Consider the following 21,442-nt stretch of genomic DNA (forward strand, 5'->3'; position numbering starts at 1 on the left):
TTAAAAAAATTTTTAAATTGAAGTATAGTTGATATACAATGTTGTGTTAATTTCTGGTGCACAGCAAAGTGATTCAGTTATACATATATATACATTCTTTTTTTAATATTCTTTTCCATTATGGTTTATCATGGATATTGAATATAGTTCTCCATGCTATACAGTAGGACCTTGTTATTTATCTGTTTTATATATACTAGTTTGCATCTGCTATTTCCAGCCTCCCACTCCATCCCTCCTCCAACCCCCTCCCCCTTGGCAACCACAAGTCTGTTCTCTATGTCCATGAATCTGTTTCTGTTTCATAGATAAGTTCATTTGTGTCATATTTTAGATTTCACATATAAGTGATATCATATGGTGTTTATCTTTCTCTTTCTGACTTGCTTCACTTAGTATGATAATCTTTAGTTGTATCCATGTTGCTGAAAGCATATGTTTTTATTTATGAGGGGAGATTCGTTATAGGATTCCTTAAGACATCAGGAATTTCTATATAGGCATACCTTGGAGATATTGCAAGTTTGGTTCTAGGCGACCACGATTAAGTGAATATCACAGTAAAGCAAGTTGCATGAATATTTTGGTTTTGCAGTGCATATAAAAGTTATGTTTACACTAGACTGTAGTCTATTAAGTGTGTAGTAGCATTATGTCTAAAGAAACAAGGTATATAACTTAATTTAAAAATACTTTATTGCTAAAAAATGCTAATCATTATCTGAGCCTTCAGTGAGTCATAATCTTTTTGCTGGTGGAGGGTCTTCCCTCAGTGTTGCTGGCTGCTGACTGATCAGGGCAGTGGTGTTCAAGGTTGGGGTGGCTGCGGCTATTTCTTAAAATAAGACAGCAATGAAGTTTGCTGCATTGATTGACTCTTCCTTTCAGGAACGATTTCCTTGTAGCATGCAGTGCTGTTTGACAGCATTTAACCCACAGTAGAATTTCTTTCAAAATTGGATTCAGTCCTCTCAAACCCTGCGGCTGCTATATCAAACTAAGCTTATGGAGTTTTCTAAATCCTTTATTGTCATTTTGACAGTCTTCACAGCATCTTCACCAGGAGTAGATTATATTTCAAGAAACCACTTTCTTTGATTATCCATAAGAAGTAACTCCTCATCTGTTCAAGTTTTATCATGAGATTGAAGCAATTCAGTCACATTGTCAGGCTCCACTTCTAATTCTAGTTCTTTTGCTGTTTCTGCCACATCTGCAGTTATTTCCTCCGCTGAAGGTTTGAACCCCTCAAAGTCATCTATGAGGGTTGGAATCAACTTCTTCCAAACTCCTGTTAACACTGATATTTTGACCTCTTCCCATGAATCATGAGTGTTCTTAATGGCATCTAGAATGGTGAATCCTTTCCAGAGGGTTTCAGTTGACTATGCCCAGATCCGTCAGAGGAATCACTGTCAATGGCAGCTATAGCCTTATGAACTGAATTTCTTTTTTTTAAATCATTTATATTTGATTTGATTTGGATTTAAAAAAATTTTTTAACATCTTTATTGGAGTATAATTGCTTTACAATGGTGTGTTACACAGTGGTGTGTTAGTTTCTGCTTTATAACAAGGTGAATCAGCTATACATATACATACATCCCCATATCTCCTCCCTCTTGTGTCTCCCTCCCACCCTCCCTGAATTTCTTAAATAACAAGACTTGAAAGTCGAAATGACTCCTTGATCCATGGGCTGCAGAATGCATGTTGTGTTAGTAGGCATGAAAACATTAATCTCCTTGTCCGTCTCCATCAGAGCTCTTAGGTGACCAGGTACATTGTCAATGAGCAGTAATATTTTGAAAGGAACCGCTTTTTCAACAACTGGCTTAAAATATTAGGTAAACCATGTTATAAACAGATTTGCTGTCATCCAGGCTTTGTTGTTCCATTTCTAGAGCATAGGCAGAGTAGATTTAGCATAATTCTTGAGCACCCTAGAATTTTCAGAATGGTAAATGAGCATTGGCTTTAACTTAAAGTCACCAGCTGCATTAGCCCCTAGCAAGAGTCAGCCTGTCTTTCGAAGCTTTGAAGCCAGGCAATGACTTTTCCTCTCTAGCTATGGAAGTCCTGGATGGTACCTTTTTCCAATAGAAGCCTGTTTCATCTACATTGAAAATCAGTTGTTTAGTGTACCATCTTCATTAATGATCTTAGCTAGATCTTTGGATAGCTTGTGGCATCTTCTATATCAGCACTTGTTGCGTCACCTTGCACTTTTATGTCATGGAGACGGCTTCTTTCCTTAAACGTCATGAACCAGCCTCTGCTGGCTTCAAATTTATCTTCTGCAGCTTCCCTACCTTTCAGCCTTCATAGAATTGAATAAAGTTAGGGCCTTGTTCTGGATTAGGCTTTGGTTGAAGGGAATGTTGTGGCTGGTCTGGTCTTTTATTCAGACCCCTAAAAATTTCTCCATATCAATAGTAAGACTGTTTTGCTTTCTTATCATTCCTGTGTTCCCTGGAGTAGCACTTCTAATTTCCTTTAGGAGTTTTACTTTTGCATTCATAGCTTGGCTGATTGTTTGGTATAGGAGGCTAGCTAGCTTTTGGGCTCTCTTGGCTTTCACCATGCCTCCCTCACTTAGCTTAATCATGTCTAGGATTTTTTTTTTTTTGCAGTATGTGGGCCTCTCACTGTTGTGGCCTGTTGTGGCCTCTCCCCTTGTGGAGCACAGGCTCCGGACATGCAGGCTCAGCAGCCATGGGTCATGGGCCCAGCTGCTCCGCGGCATGTGGGATCTTCCTGGACGGAGGCACGAACCCGTGTCCCCTGCATTGGCAGGCGAACTCTCAACCACTGCGCCACCAGGGAAGCCCATGTCTAGCTTTTGATTTAAAATGAGAGATGTGTGACTCTTTCTTTTACTTGAATGCTTAGTGGCCATTGTAGGGTTACTCATTTACCTAATTCTAATTCTGTTCTGTCTCAGGAATTAGACCTGAAGAGAGGGATGGGGGAACAGTGGAACAGTCAGAACACACACAGCATTTACCAGTTAAGTTTGCCATCTTACATGGGTGTGGTTCATGGCGCCCCAAAGCAATTGTAATAGTAATATCAAAGATCACAGATCACTGCAACAAATATAATAATAATGAAAAAGAGTGAAATATTGCAAGAATTACCAAAATGTGACATAGACACGACGTGAGCAGATGCTGTCGGAAAAATGGTGCCAATAGACTTGCTTGATGCAGGGTCACCACAAACCTTCCATTTGTAAAAAGTACAGTATCTGCGAAAGCACAATAAAGCAACACGCAATAAAACGAGATATGCCTGTGTTATGTTTAAAGGGCATTGGATTTAGCCCAATTTTATACTCTGTTCTAGACTCAGCTCTGCATGACTTGTGATATCTGAGCTGTAATTTCTACTTACATGGGACGATGAGTTGAACTGGATGATATCTTAGAGCATTTTCTCTTCCCAGATCCCACGGTTTTGTTCCAGTGTATGAAGTCAGTTTAGTTCACCATGCAGTTCCCCCTCTACGTGTGTGTTGTTGAACTCAGGGGGTGTTTCCACGAGCAGTAGCCTCAGGGCCTTCACAGGGTAGACCTGCCATCATCCTCTGCCGCGGGTGCATGGGAGTCAACATAAAAGGTGGTGGTGCTTTTTTCTGTTTAGCCGTAGTTTTACCTACCCTTTGAGAAGAAGGGAGAATTTGTCAGCAGTATCTTTTGTGAATATTAGGCTAAATTTGGAGGGAAAATGCAAATAAAAAAGCCTTGCCCGTGAGACTGTTAGAATCTGTGAAGGAGATGTGATAAATGAAGAGCACAGAACACGGCAGACCATCAGATGTCTGTCAGTAGAGGCTGCGCAGGGCTGGGGTCCCAGGGAAGCGCAGGGACACTCGGGCTCCTGAGAGCCCAGGGGCTCCTGGGGCAACGGGAACCGGATCTGAGACAGATCCAGCAGCCTCCCCCACCCTCCCCGTACCTGAAGCTGTGATGAGGAAGTCGAATGAGACATTCCCCCTAAAGAGGCAGTGTGCCGTCAGAGGCCATGGCCTGGCCGCCGCTTGTCTGAATGAAGTGAGTCTCCCTGTGACGCGTCGAGCTTGTGCTGTGTGGTCTGCACTGTGTAGGGACAGAGACTGCGGGCCCTGCAGACCAGCTGCAGTCCGGCCATTCACAGGAAGTGTTGCTTCTTCATGTCAATAAGGAGTAAACTTACAGACCCAGTGAACACCACCGCAGATTCTCTGGCCAGTGTCTTGGACTCCCAGGGTTCAGGAAGCAGGGTGTGAGCATGTCTCTGCGTTTATTCCCAGCTGTTCTTATCCTTTTTAATGGCGCACTTGATAGCCCACACCCCAGCGGTGTCCTCTACTGTGGCTGTGTCACCCGTGGTTTTGTGGGGGGGTGTTTATTGTCTTTTAAGCAAATGCAGAAATCCCTATTTCTGACTTCATTTTCTCATCACAGCACTTGTCACACTGGCTTCATGTGCTTTGGGAACTTTACTAAAAACAACTGAGTCTCGAAACTAACTCATGTTTATTTTAAAGTTTATGTGTGACATTATACATGCATGTATAAATAAATATATGTATATTTTTGCCTCATGGGAATGAAAATGTGTGTCACAGACTGTGTGTGTGAAGTTTTCTTTGGCGGCCCGCAGTTACAGGGCTGTGCAGACGCTGAGCTCTCTTTGTTGCTTGTGTGCTGACTAATCAAAGAACTGATTTTTTCCCTTTTACATGTTTAGAATTGGAAGATTACTTTTCAAGTAAGCTACAACATAATTCAGTGATTTATAACTGGATTCTTTGTTCATATTTTAATTTTCAAAGATTGGTGTATGTTATGCTTTTCTTTCTTGGCCACGCCGTGTGGCATGCAGAATCTTAGTTCCCCGACCAGGGATCAAACTTGTGCCCCCTGCACTGGGAGTGCAGAGTCTTAACCACTAGACCTCCAGGGAAGTCCCTATGTTATGCTTTTTGAAGAAAAAGATATAAAATGTATTAAATGAAACAAACTGAAAGCTCCCTTTTTATATATAAGCAAAATGGAGATTTCTTAAAATATTACAGAAAATCAGTAGCTTGCTTTTGAGTAACACACTGGCATTTTATGTGGTTTAAAACTATTTTGTGGGTTCAATATTGAAATAAATGTTACTTTTGATTACTCTGCATACTTTTAGCTGAAAAGTGAAGTCTGGCTTGTTTACTCTGTCTTTTTTTTTTTAGAATAGGGATTTTAAGGCTAGCTGAGCTACTTTATAATAATTGTACAGTTTTTCAAATTTTTCATTTCTTTTAAAATATGTGAACACTTCCATTCTTCTTTGATGATACATCTATATTTATAAATATTCTAACTATTTACACATTTTCCACTACTAGTGTAATCCTCAACTATGCAGAATTTGCTTTTACCTTTCTTCGAGGAATCAGATTTAGAGGAGGCAATCATGTTTTCCCTGATGATTGTACATAAAATTTGACTATTCTGTTACCTTCTTATCCACACAGGATTGTCTCTGGAGGCTGAGAAAACAGGCAGAGGGAGGGTAATATGAAGCATGGCTCAACTCCTCTGTAGGCCCTGACCCCAGAGCTGTTGGCCTTTGCGGCCCAGCCCGGTGTGGACTGATGGCTGAAGATGGGAATAGGCTGCCCCGTGGGAATGGCTTGAGTCTTGGGTCTGTGAGAAGGTTCTAGAGCCAGACTCTCTGGAGTCTAGATCCTGGCTACTCAGATGTGGCCCAAGGACCAGCAGTATCAGCATCCTCTGGGAGCTGGTTCGAAATTCAGACCTGCAGACCCAGAATCTGCATTTCACCAGGGTCCCCTTGGGTTGCATGACTGCCTTAAACTTCAGGAAGCTCAGGTCCAGATCATTGGTTTCCCAGATGGCTGAGTATCAGAATCACCTTTGGAGCTGGTTAAAAACTACAGAATCCTATTCCCAGCCCCCTGAGAGATTGATTCAGTAGGTCTGGGGTGACCCAGCCAGATGTGGAACTGCTGGTCTGAAATGGATCACTCCTGGCTGGTGAGGACCCTTTGAGAGAAAGGGTGAATCACCTTCTGAGTGTGCGTTGGGAGGGACCCACTTCTAGCCTGCTGTGAGCTTCCCTTTCTCTGGGCCTCCATCCCTGAGTGGATGTGTCACTCCTGAAGAGCCCTGGAGGCCTGCAGGCCACTGGACCAGCGTGCCAGCCACCATGTGCAGCTCACCTGATGGGAACACAGATTTACAGGCACTCCAGCTACCCAGACTCCATCCCCTTCTCTTCCAGTTCCTATGGAAACAGATTGCAGGGAAACTGGGCACAGTGCTATCTTTACTCTGTTTTGGGGATCTGAGGTCTGTTTGTTACCATGGGAACCAGAAGGGAAAGGGATGATAGTGGAATAGCTAGACTGCTTTTCAGTCTCAACAGCAGCCTCGTCCTCACACACAACCCTCTTCTGCCCAAGTGTACCTCTGGGCTCAGGGCCTATGTGGTTGGCGGCTGGGACTCACCCGGGGACGGTGGGTCAGGGAGGGGAAAGACAGGGCTCATAGAACACCCTTGAAGGTGCCAGTCGCTTCATTTTCTCCCAGGCCACCATTTCTAGGTGTTGGTTTAAGTTACTGAAGTGTCACCCTTAGCTATTATTTCTTGTATGGTTCTGTTGAACTTAACAACATGTTTTTATTCAGAGGAAGTGAAGAGATGAGTCATTTCAATAGTGGTGATTTCTCTGATGTGTGGAATCCCTACGGTTGGTGGATGAGCTGTGAATATTGCCTGGCTCGTGTGTTGGGGTGGAGATGAGGGCCTCGTGGGGTGAACAGCAGGGCCAAGTCAGATGGAAGTCTTGACCTGTGGTAAGGAAAAAGAAGCGTACCTGATGGCGACCTATTTAAATAATTGTTTGAAGATGAGAATGTTAAATTTCAGTCTAGCACGCCCTAGATTTTAACTCTGAGTGGTCGTCCATGGAGTGGCATTCAGTGGACCCCACCGCTTACAGCCCAGTCAACTGACCACACCATCTACACGGCTCCCAAGGGTCTGACATCCAGGGCAGTGTTGCCCCTGCCCTTCCTCCCTGCTCCCCGTTCCTCCCTTTGTTGTGTTTTGAGGGCCTGTTGGGTGTTCTGAGGCTGTGTCCGTGCTGTCGTGTATTTTCTCAGCACCACTGCCTTACAGCTACATTAATGTCCCACTTGACATATGAGGAGACTGAGGCTCAGAGAGGCTGTGTAGCCTGCCCGGGTAGGGTGGCAGGCTGCTCAGCAGAATGGTCATTTTGAGCCCCGTCTGTTTGACCCCAAAGCTGCGCTTGCTCCTCTGAGCACAGCACCTCTGTGGAGTGAGCCGCTGTGTCAGAGTTTGTCAGCCCCGACCCTCATTCTCTTTCTGTCCTGGCCTCTGACCCCAGCCCAAATAAACAGGCAGCTCCTTGCTCTTTGACATTAGTCTTGTGTATTTACTTACGGTTATTTTCCTATTTCAAATGTATTTATCAATGGATTCAGTTTTCCAGTCAAAACAGGCAAAATTTAGTTTTGATGATTGCATGTTTCCTCTAGGGACATTAGGGGGAACACTGGCTTAGAGAGAGTGTTTGGGTTAAAAGCAGTAATAGCTTGCCCTTCTGTGAGGAGCACGATCACATCCTCCTCCTCGCTGTTAGAGGGCACGGTGGGGGCCAGGGGACGGGAGGTGCTGCTGTGATTGTGGTGAGGCCTCCTCTTGCCCCCCCCCCCTCCACTCCACCACTGCCGGAGGCTCCTGAGGGCCCACTGCAGAGCAGGAGGGAATGGGTCACTTCCTACTCGTTGGCTCCAGAGGGGAAGGGAATAAATAAGGGCTGGTTTTAGAGGGAAAGGAAGAACTGAAAGAAGATGCTCTTTTCAATGGGGAGAAAGTTGCCGGTCATGCTGACGGGGCCGCAGAGTACTTAGTCCTGCAACACCATCAGACACTGCCCAAGTGTGGGGAGTGATGAGAACCGGAGCAGTGATGTCAGGCTCCAAACTTGGTGCTTAAAATTTCCTCCTGCAAGGGCTTTCCTGATGGCGCAGTGGTTGAGAGTCCGCCTGCCGATGCAGGGGACACGGGTTCGTGCCCCGGTCCGGGAAGATCCCACATGCCACAGAGTGGCTGGGCCCGTGGGCCATGGCCGCTGAGCCTGTGCGTCTGGAGCCTGTGCTCCGCAACGGGAGAGGCTGCAACAATGAGAGGCCCGCGTACCGCAAGAAAAAAAAGAAAAAAATTCCTCCTGCTGCCCGGAGCCCTGTGGTTTTCTTGGGTGGTTTCATAGGAACTCTCTTGTCCAGATCTGATGGTGGACACGTTAAACAGATAGCTTCACTCGGTGTCAGGGACACTGACATGGGCTTGGTGCACTGTTCAGGGTGGGGTGGTTTCTGTAGCGGTGGTACGTGCTCTGAAGCTGCGGAAACTCAGCGGACTGCAAACACACAGGCCCAGGTGCTGCAGGACACCGTTGTCAGGAGGGCCAGTCCTGTGTTACAGGAGGTACGTCTCCGCCACTGGGGACGCTTGGTGGGACACATGGTACCTGCGGTGGTGCCTCCCTCATGAATAACACCTGTTTGCTTCTGCTGTGACGAGCGCACACGTGGGCCTTTGTTACCAAGGCAGCGGAAACTGGTCTGATGAGCCCTGTCTGCTTGGCTGGAGGCCTCCAGACACACGGGGTTGGGTTGTGTAGTCCCATTACTCAAATACCACTCAAGCTCTCCCCTGAATTCTCTACCCCTTCAGCAGCTGCTCTTCAGGACAGGTGCACTGTCATGGCCCTGCCCCATCCAGCCTTCCAGGAGGCCGGGAAACTCTCTCAGTGTTTCCCTAACGGCTGTGGAGTTGGGCACTGCTCGTCTGTGGCTTAGTGTGCTGGGGCCTTTCCCAGAGTGGGAGCTCGCTCTTGTGCTCCACTGCCACTCAGAGCCCCTGTGTCACACTCTCGGGCCAGCTGCTGCAGTGACATCAGCTCCAGGGGCCAACCTCAGACTGTACCATTTTGTGTTGTATCCTTGGACATCTGCTGAAATGTGTCCTTGGGCTTCTGTGATCAGACTGAGTTGTTCCACCAGTGCTGACTGGGCTAAATGAGTTCTGCTTCCAGAATTTGGCGTGGCTCCCGTGGTGGCTCTCTGGGTTGAATTCCACGTCGTCTTGGGAGGCTGGTCCAGAGATGATCTTCGAGTTCTCTGTGAACCTGTGGTCTGTCTGGGGCAGTCACCCGGTCTTCCTCCTCCTCGGATGGTGGACACGTGGCGTGTGCTGCTGCTTCTGCTTCCCTTAAACGAGAGAGGCAGCGGGGTGGTTGAGTGGAAGGAAGTGCAGGTCCTGAGAGGGTGCAGCTGGGTCCGTGTCCATGAGCTCTCTGCCCACCTCCTCTCTGCAGAGCTAAGTGGGCTCCTCCTCGGTTTCGTTGTCTCTCTGCCAGGGCACCGGTCACTAAGCAGCCCTGTGTGTGTGACCTACAGTGCACCTGTGTTAAATTGGCCTCTGGTCGGAGCCTCGTGGGCCCCGGTGTGGGCAAGTGCCTATCAGGGCTCACAGCACGCATCTCCCTTCTCCCATGTCTGTCCCAGACCATGTGGACCTTTCTTTGGAAACATCTAAGAAGAATATTTTTGGAGTGTTCAGTCCACTACCACCCACCTCAAACAGGTTATTGAATTGTAATATAATGTGGAAAGTTTTCTTTTTCCTAGAGAAATATATTTTTCAGAAAATGAATATAAGCATACAAGGCAAAGCTACTTGATGAACGTTTAGGTATCCACTGTGTGATTAGAAAGCAGATGTGGAGCTGGTCTGGGGCTTCGTGCACAAGGGACACTTAGGAAACATTTGCTAACGCGAGCACCTGGCATTGTGCAGATGGTTCGTTTCTGTAGGAGCACCGGCTGTTTCATTGTTGGTCATTATATTAGCTTTTCAGGTGCCAGTGGCCCTGTTCCAACACTTCCTGTCATGCAGAGGGCACTTGGTGAGATGTCCTCTCTGTGCAGAATTTCATTCTTGAGGCCTTGGGAAAGCTTCAGAAATATACGTAAAAGGACTTAAAAAGTCAGCACTTTACAAAGGTACAAACCAAACAGGGCGAAGGACAGAAGAAAGGCAGATTGGACCCTGCATGGTTATTTTCTAGTAAGGAGATGTAAAACCTGGGTCAACTTTATTTATTACCATCTATTGCTGTTTTTAAAATTTGATATTTCAATATGTAAACATTTAGAAAAATTGAATATCGAGACTTTTTCCTTTTAAAGACGAGTTTCTTTTTTGTCATTTGTTTAACTAAATAATAATAACAAAAGGTTATTCTACCACATTTCATACCAAATACCTCACCTACACATTTTCTTTACTTTTGTATCCTTTCCCTTTTCTTTCTTTTATTAACTTTAGCTGACGTAGGGTGTTTGTGAGCTTTGTGAGCTTAGATTTTTATCTGTCAAGAACTTAAAAAATATCAAGACAAATCATGTGAGGAAATATGAGGTCGAACGCTCTGTTGTGTCTGGCTGGGTGAGATGGAGCTGGAGGAGGGAGGGTGGGCCATGCTCTCCAGCCCTGCATCAGGCATCTGCCCAGGTGCACTGTTCTTTAACATTGATTGGAGACCAGTGTTTTGTACATGGTCCCTCATTAAATGCACAATAATTCTATGAGTGTCATTGTTGCTTCCACTCTACAGATGAGGAAGTTGAGGCTCAGGGTTAAGTAACTGCCAGAGTTGCATGTGGCCTAGAATGAGGTGCACCCAAGGCGGTCTGCCTCAGAGTCTGGCCTTTTGTCCTCTGGCCTGTTTGCATGGAAAGCTCTCCTTCCAGTGTGTTTTAAGTGGTGGAGGGTTGGCCTTGCCTGTGCTCCAGACGCCCAGCCTGACCCTCCCACAAGGAGCACCCTGCCGGTGTGTATGCCCTGTGGCCAGCAGCCTCCTTGGGTCTCAGGCCCTTGGTGCTTCGTGCAGCTGAGGCAGGGCAGAGAGAGTAGAGTGACAAGGGGGTGACCGAGCTGAAGCTCAGATGTGATTCAGTGCAGTATAACCAGCATTTATTGGGTACCTGCTATATGCTCGTCCCCATGGACAGTGCTGTGGATGCAAAGATTAGCAAGAAAAGGTTTCCGTTAGAAATACCTCCATAGACAGAGATAGGAGAGTGCAGGCACCTCAAATAGTGCCGTGCTAGAGTAGTGACCCCACAAGCAGCTGAATGAGAAGATGCAGCTTGTGTGGCATTCTTTAGGCCAGAGAGCAGGGAGGAGGTCACGGGCAAGGCACCGGGGTGCAGGCGCTGGCCCAGCAGCCCTGATGGGTGACAGGGGTGCCAGGAACATGTGCAGGGAGGGTGGAACTGTGGGCCCATGTTCCCTTCTGCTCTCAGTCCCCTTTCCTTGCTGTTCATACTCGTTACCCCTGCAGGCCCCCCTTTTCTTGGCCTGTCATGCCCATTGTAAGCTGGTTTTATCTGAAGAAAATTGGGGTGGAGGAGAATGCTAAGTGCTAAGCAGAGCCAGCCTGTGTCCCTCACACCAGGCTGGGAGGAGTGACCTCTGCTCAGCTGGTATCCACTGTCGAGGTGACTGTGACGTGCTCAGACTAGGTCAGGGGACCTCTGGTCAGTGCACGTCCGCTCAAGGACTCTGACTCTGCCCCTGCCCCAAGGCCCTGGCCCTTCTGCGCCTTCTCTTTGGGGTGTGTTGGTGTCATGGGCATGGCCCGATCTGGGCCTGGGAAAGTGGGGATCGTTTCAGGATCCCCTGAGCCCCACAGGCAGGGGTCCATGTGTGCCCTGTGCCCCTTTCTCAGCTTCTTCCTTTGACCAGTTTGCGTCTACAGGAGAGCCTGGAGCTTGGGCCCAGACCGACACCTGGTTCTGGTCCAACTTTGCCCTCATCCTACAGTGCATTCCCTCTCCTCCCTGGGCCACCGTCTCCTCCTCCATGAAATGAACGGCGAGCCCATGGCCTCCCCCCGCCCATAGGTAGTGTGAGGAGGTAGTGGTACCTGTACTGATTATTAGGGGCAGTTTTCCTACTTAATTATCTGGGGGAAATGTTCTCCAGCTTGGTTTGAGTAGAGCTCAGACTGTAGATTCTTCAGGTTTTATCAAGTGTCAGATTTTCGAGGTGACATTTTAAAGGATGGTCTAATAGAATTGCTACCTTCCCTGTTTGCATTTTGTGTGCATATTTGAAGAGGGTTTTAGATTTTGTACTTGGTTCCTGAAGTGGTGACCTGAGTACCTGGAGCCCATTGAGCTGCCCAGGGCTCGATGGCTTTGAGGTTGTGTTATAAAAGCTGCAATTGTCATACACCCCAAATCACAGAAATTAAGAGCAGTGAGAAGGATCTGTACTGCTGTGCAGATGGCCCTTTGTCTGAGTTGTTCTCAGACTTGGTTTCTGTGCAGATTTTCTGTGCTGGTTCACAGTGTCCTTTTCATGCACATCTGTCCTGTCTCCCTTGACTGGAGACATGAGCACTGGGGCCTGCTCAGATCAGAAGGGACCTCGAGCTCTCACCCCTCATGGTGCATGAGGATGTGGTAGCCTGCCTGAGCCTGGCTCAGGGCAGGGCAGAGCCAGTGGCTGCCATGAGGAATACCTAGACTGACCGGCACTTCTCAGGTCTGCGTGTCTATCCACAGGGCAGAGGGCTCCAAGCTCGGGCAGAAGCAGACCCTCAGGTTTCTTGTCCCACTTTTCCTCACCTCTGTCTCGCTCAGAATCCATTGCCACTTTGACCTTAGGTGAACAAGCCAGTAGTTGAGTTTTTTCCAGTAAGCAGTGTGGCACACTCTCAGCCTATTTCTGTTTTCTGAGTTTTGCAACAGTGTCATGGTTTGTTGGGGTTGGGACCATCCCTTCACCTCTCCATGCTCCTTCTTCCGAGGGTGGAGCAGCGCCTGTCCTCAGACAGGTGGGATCTCTGCGGCCTGGAGCCTGCGGCTGCTCGGTCTGGCCATCACCCAGGTGGCTGTCACCTAGGTAACCAATGTACCAGCGAGGCAGTCTGTCCATGGTGCGAGGAAATCAGAAATGAAACTGCGGTATTGATTCTTTTTTTTTTTTTTTGCGGTATGCGGGCCTCTCACTGTTGTGGCCTCTCCCGTTGCGGAGCACAGGCTCCGGACGCGCAGGCTCAGCAGCCATGGCTCACGGGCCCAGCCGCTCCGCAGCATGTGGGATCTTCCCGGACCGGGACACGAACTCGTGTCCCCTGCATCGGCAGGCGGACTCTCAACCGCTGCGCCACCAGGGAAGCCTACGGTATTGATTCTTTATGCACTACACTTATACTAGTGTTACTAGATTTTGAGAAAAGGTTGTTTGACTTCTCTGTTGAGTTGACCTCTGTGCCCAGCGTGTGACCCTATGTTTCCTGAATCGCAAGTCTTTCCGCACTGAACTTTCATGATAGGTGTCATCTGTGGAATGCACTTCTGTTCACTCCCCAGTGATTCTAGAGAAGCTGTGTGTCGTATGAGTTTTTGTGAACAAGTGGTAAAGCAAACGTATTCCTATACAACGTATTTGGTTAGGTTTCGTGGGCGTTCATGTTTTTAAGAACGTCCCTTGTTGTGGGGGTGTTTTTCCCTTTTGTGTGCTCTATTTCCTTAGTAACTGTTGCTCCACTATGGGAGGGACTTAACGACATGTTTCAAGTGCAATATTGAATTAATTTATTTCCTGGTTAGTCCTGCCCGTCTTCCCAGTGTAAGTAGAACATGTGTGTGTGCGTGTGTATGTGTCCATATGTCCATGACAGGATGGTGATAGTGTGCTTGCTGTAGAGGGTCTCTTGAATGGGTTCAGGGTTACTCTGTGACCTTGCATCCTGGGTAAGTTGCCTCTTTCTCTCTTTATTTTTCCTCTTTTCCCCTCTAGATTTTCCTGATTTGAGCATTACCAGCATTAAGGCACTTCGGTTTAGGAAACTACCTGAGATTCAGAAGTAGCATGGGAATAACAGTGGCTGGAGGGGCAAAAGACCAGGTGTTAGTCCCAATTCCTGAGCGCTAGTTTGGGGCTAAGTCATGTAACCTCTGTGGGGCTAGAGTTTTCTCTGTGGCTTGAGAGGATTTAGAGCAGTGACCTCCATGGGCATGGGCCTGTGCTGGGTACTTTGCTGTGAAGTGTGAGTGCAGGGGAGTCACTGCTCGTTATCCTTGTCTCACCTTGACTAGTGGGGTGGTAGCAAAAGCCTTGCCAGTTCAGAGGCTCAGAGCCAGAGGTGTGAACAGCCTCTCAGCCCAGGGATGGCATCCATCAGCATGGCTCGGGGCAGCGGGTTGGTTTGCAGGGTCTGCCGAGCCTCTCTGTGCACCTCGTCCAAACACCAGCAGCCTTGGTCCACCCATCCATCGTTCAGTAGACTCGTCCTACTGACGTCCACTGGGCACCAGGCAACGCCTTAGGTGCTCAAGGGAAACGTCCCCGTGGGGCTTACAGCTCAGCGGAGAGATGGTGCTGAGCGATCAGCACCCCTGCATGCAGCCACAGCTGCGGCCAGGGCCAGCGAGCCAGGTTACCGGGCTCTGCATTTAGTCCCAGGGGTGGGCGAGGTGCCACCTCTGAGACTAGAAGGTAAGCAGGGCCCTCGAGGGTGGGAGGCAGGCAGGACAGTGATGTGTTCAGCTTCTGCGCCTTTTTCCTGACTCTTGGTTGGCTGCTGAGCTGTGAAAGCCGACATGTGGTACCTCTGCCAACTCTAGGTCCCAATTACCCACCTGTTCTCCAGCCTGCTGGATCATCTGTACTTTCCTCCTGAGCATGGCTGCCTGGCCCCGTTCCCTTTGGTCAGTCCCTCGCTGAACAAAACAGACTGCAGGTTCTGGGGACCCACTCCTCTTTTTTGTGTGTTTCTAGAAAGGGTATCTTATCTGTGTTGTTAGTGGTGAGAAAAAAACATTTTATGGCGGTTACAGGTTCACTTTCACTTGAAAATTGCATATTAAGGAGACTCCAAATGTATGTAGGAATATACACGTCATCAGTTAATGAAGATAATTAAAATAAATTTTGGCCCTTCAGCCTGTGTTGGGAACCACACATGTCATGCTCTAAACATCCAGGCCAGGACCATGTCCAAGACCTCAGGGGGAGCTGTTACACACCTGTCGTCTTCCCTCTCTTTTAGAAGTAAAGTTAAGTATTGGTGAGTGTGACAGAGACAGTAAGAAAAAAAAGAAGAGTTTGTTGTTTCTTCTATTTCTATCCACATCAGCCTCAATCTTTCCCATAGACTTTTGAAATGTATAGCTTGGTTTTTTAAAAAATTGTGGGAGCATGCCTTTTACAATGAAACAAGATAATTAAGCAAAACCCCTCAAAAAAAACCAAAAACATCACCACACTTTAGTTTGTCTTTGAGTTCAGGAAAAGAGAACAAATACAGTCTAGTATTTCTGTGCGTTGAAAGCATTATAGAAAGAGTAAAGAGAATCAAGGTTTTAGGGCAGGTGGGCTTTTATTTTTAACTGGCAATTCCATTCCCCAAAGTAGATAACTATAGTGCACATGGTCCTTTACTCCGGATGTTGGTGTAGGACTTTGGGACATTGATAACTGTACTGGTCATTTGATACAGAATGTTTAAATTCAGAGAACAAACATTTTCTCACATTTTCAAGCACTTCAGAACCACCGTTTACATAAATGATTTTTAATTAAATTTTTTACCTATTCATTAAACTTGAGGACTCCTACTGGGCTGCACTTTATTAACTGAGATTGTTACTGCAAGTACATGAAGGCAATGCAGTTGAATTTCTTTCTTAATGTAATTAAGGTGCTTCCTTAATCCAGTAGGGCTTCCTTCCAATTAGTCTGTATTAGTGATGTTTTACTTTATTACCTTATGTTTACAGCAAGAGGGCTTTAACAGAGGGTTCCTTTCTGTTATGTGCTGTTTTCTTAAATTTTTTTCTTTTCTCTAGTTTGATGGTGAAAAAGAGGAATAAAGTTACATTTTTAAAAAATTAGATATAAATTGTTTAGGATGAAGTGATAATAATGGAAAAGGTTCCTTTTCTCTAATACCAGAGATTCATACTTGGGATTCTATTTTAAAAGTCTGGTCCTATGTAGAGAATGGACTTGAGGACACAGGGAGGGGGAAGGGTAAGCTGGGACGAAGTGAGAGAGTGGCATGGACATATATACACTACCAAATGTAAAATAGATAGATAGTGGAAAGCAGCTGCATAGCACAGGGAGATCAGCTCGGTGCTTTGTGTCCACCTAGAGGGGTGGGATAGGGAGGGTGGGAAGGATACGCAAGAGTGAGGAGATATGGTGATGTATGTATATGTATAGCTGATTCACTTTGTTATACAGCAGAAACTAACACACCATTGTAAAGCAATTATATTCCAATAAAGATGTTAAAAATAACTAAATAAATAAAAATAAAATTAAAAAAAAAACAAAAGCCTGGTCCTTGGGCTGGTGCGGTGGTTAAGAATCCGTCTGCCAATGCAGGGGACATGGGTTCAATCCCTGGTGCAGGAAGATCCCACATGCCGCGGAGCAACTGAGCCTGTGCGCCACAACAACTGAGCCTGTGCTCTAGATCCCACAAGCCACAACTACTGAACCCACATGCCACAACTACTGAACCCACGTGCCACAACTACTGAAGCCCATGCGCCTAGAGCCCATGCTCCACAACAAGAGAAGCCACTGCAATGAGAAGCCCGTGCACCACAATGAAGAGTAGCCCCCACTTGCTGCAGCTAGAGAAAGCCCGCGCACAGCAATGAAGACCCAACGCAGCCAAAAAAAAAAAAAGTCTGGTCCTTTGGACTTCTAACATTCTTGTAGTTAATGTTGCTAGTATAACAACATTAAAATATATGATAAGTATTTGTAAAATGCTTTTATTATTATGGGATATGTAATATATATGGAACAGTTTATATTGATAGATTAAATTTGCTTTTCCTTCCTATTCTTTTAAAAAAATTATCACTGACCTTTTCTTCCCACTTAAGAGTCACTTTAAAAAAATATATTTATTTATTTGGCTGCACCGGGTCTTAGTTGGGGCATGCAAGATCTTTAGTTGCAGCATGTGGGATCTAGTTCCCTGACCAGGGATCGAACCCGGGCCCCCTGCATTGGGAGCCCGGAGTCTTAGCCACTGGACCACCAGGGAAATCCCAAGAGTCACTTTGTGAAACAGCTCAACCCAAGTCCTTTCTGGCGTGCTGACAGCAGTGGGCATGAACCTCGGATCCCACTTGTAAGACCTCAGAAAACTGCTTAGGAAATGGATTTCTCCTTCAGGTGTCTGTGGCCTAGGGTAGCCTGGGGAGGACATTTGAATGCGTGTGACCTTTGTAACTATTCCTAGAACGGCTTGGAGCAGCTGGCCCCATCTTGTTTTGGGTGCAGGAGTCTGCCCGGCCCCCCACCCCTTCTCGGGCAGCAGGAGAAGTGCTACACGTGCCCCACTTCCCACACAGTGTGGTCATGGGCACGGCTCTGGGGGCTTCTTCTTTTTCTTTTTTGGCTTCTGTGGGTCTACTGAGTTTCATGTTCTACTGGTCATCAGGAAAATGATCTCTTTCTTTTTAATTTCAGCAAGGGGAGAGGCGAAGCATAGAGAGCTGCAGATCAGACCCTCCTGAACCCCCCGGAGCAAGTGAGACCCCTGGAGAATGCTGGCTTCCAGGCAGCTGAAGGGGTCCTTCCTCTGAGGTGGGTAGGCCGGTGTCCGTGATACAGCTTCCTCGCTCCTGGGCCCACCATGGCCTCCACTCTCTGGCTGGACGGCTGATGTGACCGGTGCCCCAAGCGTGCACACTGCTGGACTGGGTGCCGTCCCAGCTACCACCTGCTCTCAGAGGCTGGGAGCAGGGCAGGTTGGTGTCCGATGCTACCAGAAACCAGACAGGCAGAGTGATGGCCTCCTGCAAGCTGAGATGGAGGTGACCTGAGGCCTCCTGGATGTTCCTGGTGACGGGACAGCTGACAAGTTGGAACACAGGCCTGCCGGGGAGCAGTATGCAGGAAGCTGGCTTTCAGGCCACAAATGCTTTCACAGGTGAGAACCGCCACACTTAACTGAAAACTTTATTTCATCTCTTAGTCGATAGGTAATAAGATACCAAACAACTCTATGAAATGAATATATGTCTACATTTAGGAACTGAAGCCCACACAACGTCAAGGGGCTCAGGCTGCCGTGGTGACTGATTTTGGCAAATCTGTGGCATGTTCTCCTTTTCTGTAGAGAGGATTTTGAAAGAGCATCAGACATTTTACGATTCTGCTTTGTTGAGTTGTAGGGCGCACATAGTATCTGGAGAGCCGCCGTTCCTTGAAGAAAATCCATCACTTGCAGAGCGGTGTGTTGGGGTGTCTTTCTGTCCAGAGCTGGGAAGACTTGGAGGGAATAGTTATGGATGATGAGTAACCTTTCCCTCCGCGTCGTTAGTTTTCTTCCTGAGACTCGCTCGTGTGCAGACGGTAGTGGGGTGGTGACTCTGAGCACTGACCTTCTCCTGAAAAGGACTCGTGGAGAAGCCCTGTGTCACTCTTCCACATGGATGTTCTCCCCCCAGGTCTGATTTGCTCCCTTCACAGGGAACCAATCAGTCTGGCTGGTGCCCAGAGCCAGGGCCTGAGCCACGGAGCTTTTGAATTTGGATCCTGGTTCTTTGTCTGATTCACTTAACATCCCAGGAAGCCGCTAATGCTTCTGGGCCTCTGCCTCCTTATTTATAGAATGTGGGCCGTGAAGTTGAAGGACCTCGTGGAATCCAGGGAAAACAATTTTATGTAAAAAGAGTTTTGTTTTTTTTTTTTAAAGGAAGGATGATAGGAAAATTACAAGAAGTGCCTGTATTCTCTGGCTCTGTGAGTCCTAAAAGTTGGCAGGTTTTCCAGTCGTGTGTAGCGGGCAGCTCGGGTTGCTGGGGAGAGAGCGTGGGGCTCTTCCTCACTCCGGCTGGAGCTCTGCTCCTGATAGTCACGTGTTGTTCCTGCTCCCCTGGCTGGTTTGACAGTGAATGTGGTCACGTGCAGCTCTCACAGGAGAATGAGGGCTGGAGGAACCGGGCATGTGTAACAGGGGACCCCCCTTCTGGGGGCCAGTTGGGGAAGGTCCCCCAGAGTGGTCAGGGCCCAGGAAGACGAGTGAGATGGCTGTTTCAGAAGAGTACGTGGAGCCCAGCTCTCTAGGCCCTCCTCAGCTGGCCAGCCCAACCGGAAACCCCTCCTCCGGTCCTCCCTAGGGGTCGTGCCTCAGCTGTCCATCCCAGGAGCTGCAGCCCTGGGACACAGCTGCCGAGAGAGTTGCCTGTGAGGCCATGGAAGGCAGCTCGTAAAGCAGCTCCAAGGGGAAGAGGGAAAAAGAGAAGGAAGAAAGGGTGGGACAGAAAGAACCTGAGGAGGGGCACGCAGCTCACAGTCCAAAATGTAGACGAGCCTGTCCCCACACTCCTCAGCTGTGTCACTGCCCCCACAGGGGTGAAGAGCATGCCCCGCCTAGCTCCCGAGGCTCCCAGCTCACTGCCGGTTTCTCCTAGGTCGTCAGCTCTTCTGCCCCCTGGGAGGGGAAGGCCCCAGCCCGTCGGGGGGCCTTGGGATAGTAGGCGCTAAAGAATGGAAAGCAAGAATGGTTCAGCCTGGAGAACTGGGGGTAGTTAGGACAGTGCCTGCCCCGTTAGTTCAGGCCCAGGTAAGTGGTTGCAGTTGTGACTGTTCCTGCCCCAGTTGTGGGCCATGCACACTGCCCTCTGTCAGCTCCCCACACACTTGCCCTGAACCACCCTCTTGGAGCTCCTCCCCAGCTCTTATTTTCTTATCTGCTTTTAACTCATAGTTTTCCCAAGAACTCTGTTTCTTTACAAATTTGGCCTTGTCCCAGCTGTGTCAGCCCACCTGAATAATAATCATACTACTGGCAATAGTGAAACGATAACTGTGGCCGACCTAATGTTCTAGCTGTGTTGCCCCGCCCTTCTTCACCGCAGCTCTGAGGCTGGTGTTGGTGTGCTGGTGTCACTGCACAGGGGGCACACTCAGAGTAGCCAGGAGTTAGATTGAGCCGGTGGCCTTTCCAAACCTCCTAGTGGTATGTGCGACCCTGGCTGCACATGGGGGTCACCTGGGGAGCCTTACCACTGACTGGGTCTCATTCTCAGAGATGGGAAGCTAACTGGTCTCTGCTCACTTAGTCCTGCTACGTTAGGGCTGCATCCTAACAAGAGCTCAGGTGCTTGGGGCACAGGAAAGTCTGGGAAGCACCAGGAGCATCGTGGGGCAGGTGTCAGAGTTGAGGGGCAGGTTCCAGAGTCAGTTCTTGATAAAAGAAACCGACTTGTCCTTATTCCTTCAACAGGAATGATTGAATTAACTAATCAGCCCACCCTTCAGAAAGCTGTCGAGTGCTGACTGTTATTTATCAGAGCTGGGTACACCAGGGCAGTCGTTTTAGCTTCCCAGTATCTCTAGGAAGTAACAAGTGATAAAAGGAAGGAGACCTAAGTGATGGCCTTCTCTCGGGGTGGGTCCCTGGGCACTCAGCTTACAGATTTGTTCTCTGTCTGCTCTTCATCATTCTTTGTCCGCATAGTTGGTAAAAGTTACTTACGGTGGCGTAGGATGAAGGGGCTGAACCTGCATCCCTGCCCCGTGGGCAGGTTGAGCTGTGGTCTCAGATGGAGGTGAGCAGGGGGCTTCCCCTCCCCGCTTGATTTACTGTTCTTATGTTTTTTGGCTTTAGTCTTTCTTATCCCAGGGCAACTGAAAACTATCATCTTAGCTTCTGGAATTGAAGATGCTAATGAAAAAAGTCTTGCCTTACGTATCTTAAATGATAAAGGGGTTAAGGCATTTTTCCTTGGCTTAAATCTTGTTTTTGCTAGACAAAAGTCACTATACAGTTAACCATACCTCCACTGAAAAAAATTCATCAGTTTGTATTTTATGTTCTGATTCTCTTGGAAGTGGGGGTGGGAGGGGCTCCAGATTTCTTAGGATGTAAGGAAGGGCTTAGCGGCTGCAGTCTGGCTGGGAGGGAGGCTGGGAGGCCTGTGCGAAGCTGTGTTTGCATGGCAAGTCCATGCTTGTTTGGAGCTTGTGAAATTACCTTGAAGGTGGTAGAAGCTGGGAAGTCCCCTCCCCCATGCACTGCTGGCTGCCTGCCCGCCCACGTGGTTAGAAGTCCCCTCTATGTCTTGCTTCCTGTGTGCATGCAGGTGTACCCCCATGGATACGTACTGTAAAGTCAGCTTTCTAATTATGATTTTCTTTGGCTAATCCTTGCATATAGGAATTTATACATTGTTTTAAATTTTCTCAGCACATGTAATTTAGAAATTATTTTAATCACTTAGATACTATTCTTTTTAACAAACTCAAGTTTTTCCTTTTACAAGTAATGCCTGCTCATTGTAAGAAAATTTGGAAAGCACAG

The 21,442-nt window shown here is 47.7% G+C and overlaps 1 protein-coding gene across 1 annotated transcript in view; it reads left to right on the forward strand.

Moving 5' to 3' along the window:
* The window catches only part of LDLRAD4 (low density lipoprotein receptor class A domain containing 4), a 297,425-nt gene that overhangs the window by 123,659 nt on the left and 152,324 nt on the right, over positions 1-21,442 (forward strand). Inside the window, 1 exon segment of the mRNA XM_024763876.1 lies at positions 17,602-18,064. Coding sequence (XP_024619644.1) covers positions 17,968-18,064 — 97 coding nt within the window. The 5' untranslated portion in view covers positions 17,602-17,967.

The sequence above is a fragment of the Neophocaena asiaeorientalis genome, unplaced genomic scaffold (assembly GCF_003031525.2).
Source record: "Neophocaena asiaeorientalis asiaeorientalis breed wild unplaced genomic scaffold, Neophocaena_asiaeorientalis_V1.1 scaffold110, whole genome shotgun sequence".
In the NCBI taxonomy this organism is placed as follows: Eukaryota; Metazoa; Chordata; class Mammalia; order Artiodactyla; family Phocoenidae; genus Neophocaena; species Neophocaena asiaeorientalis.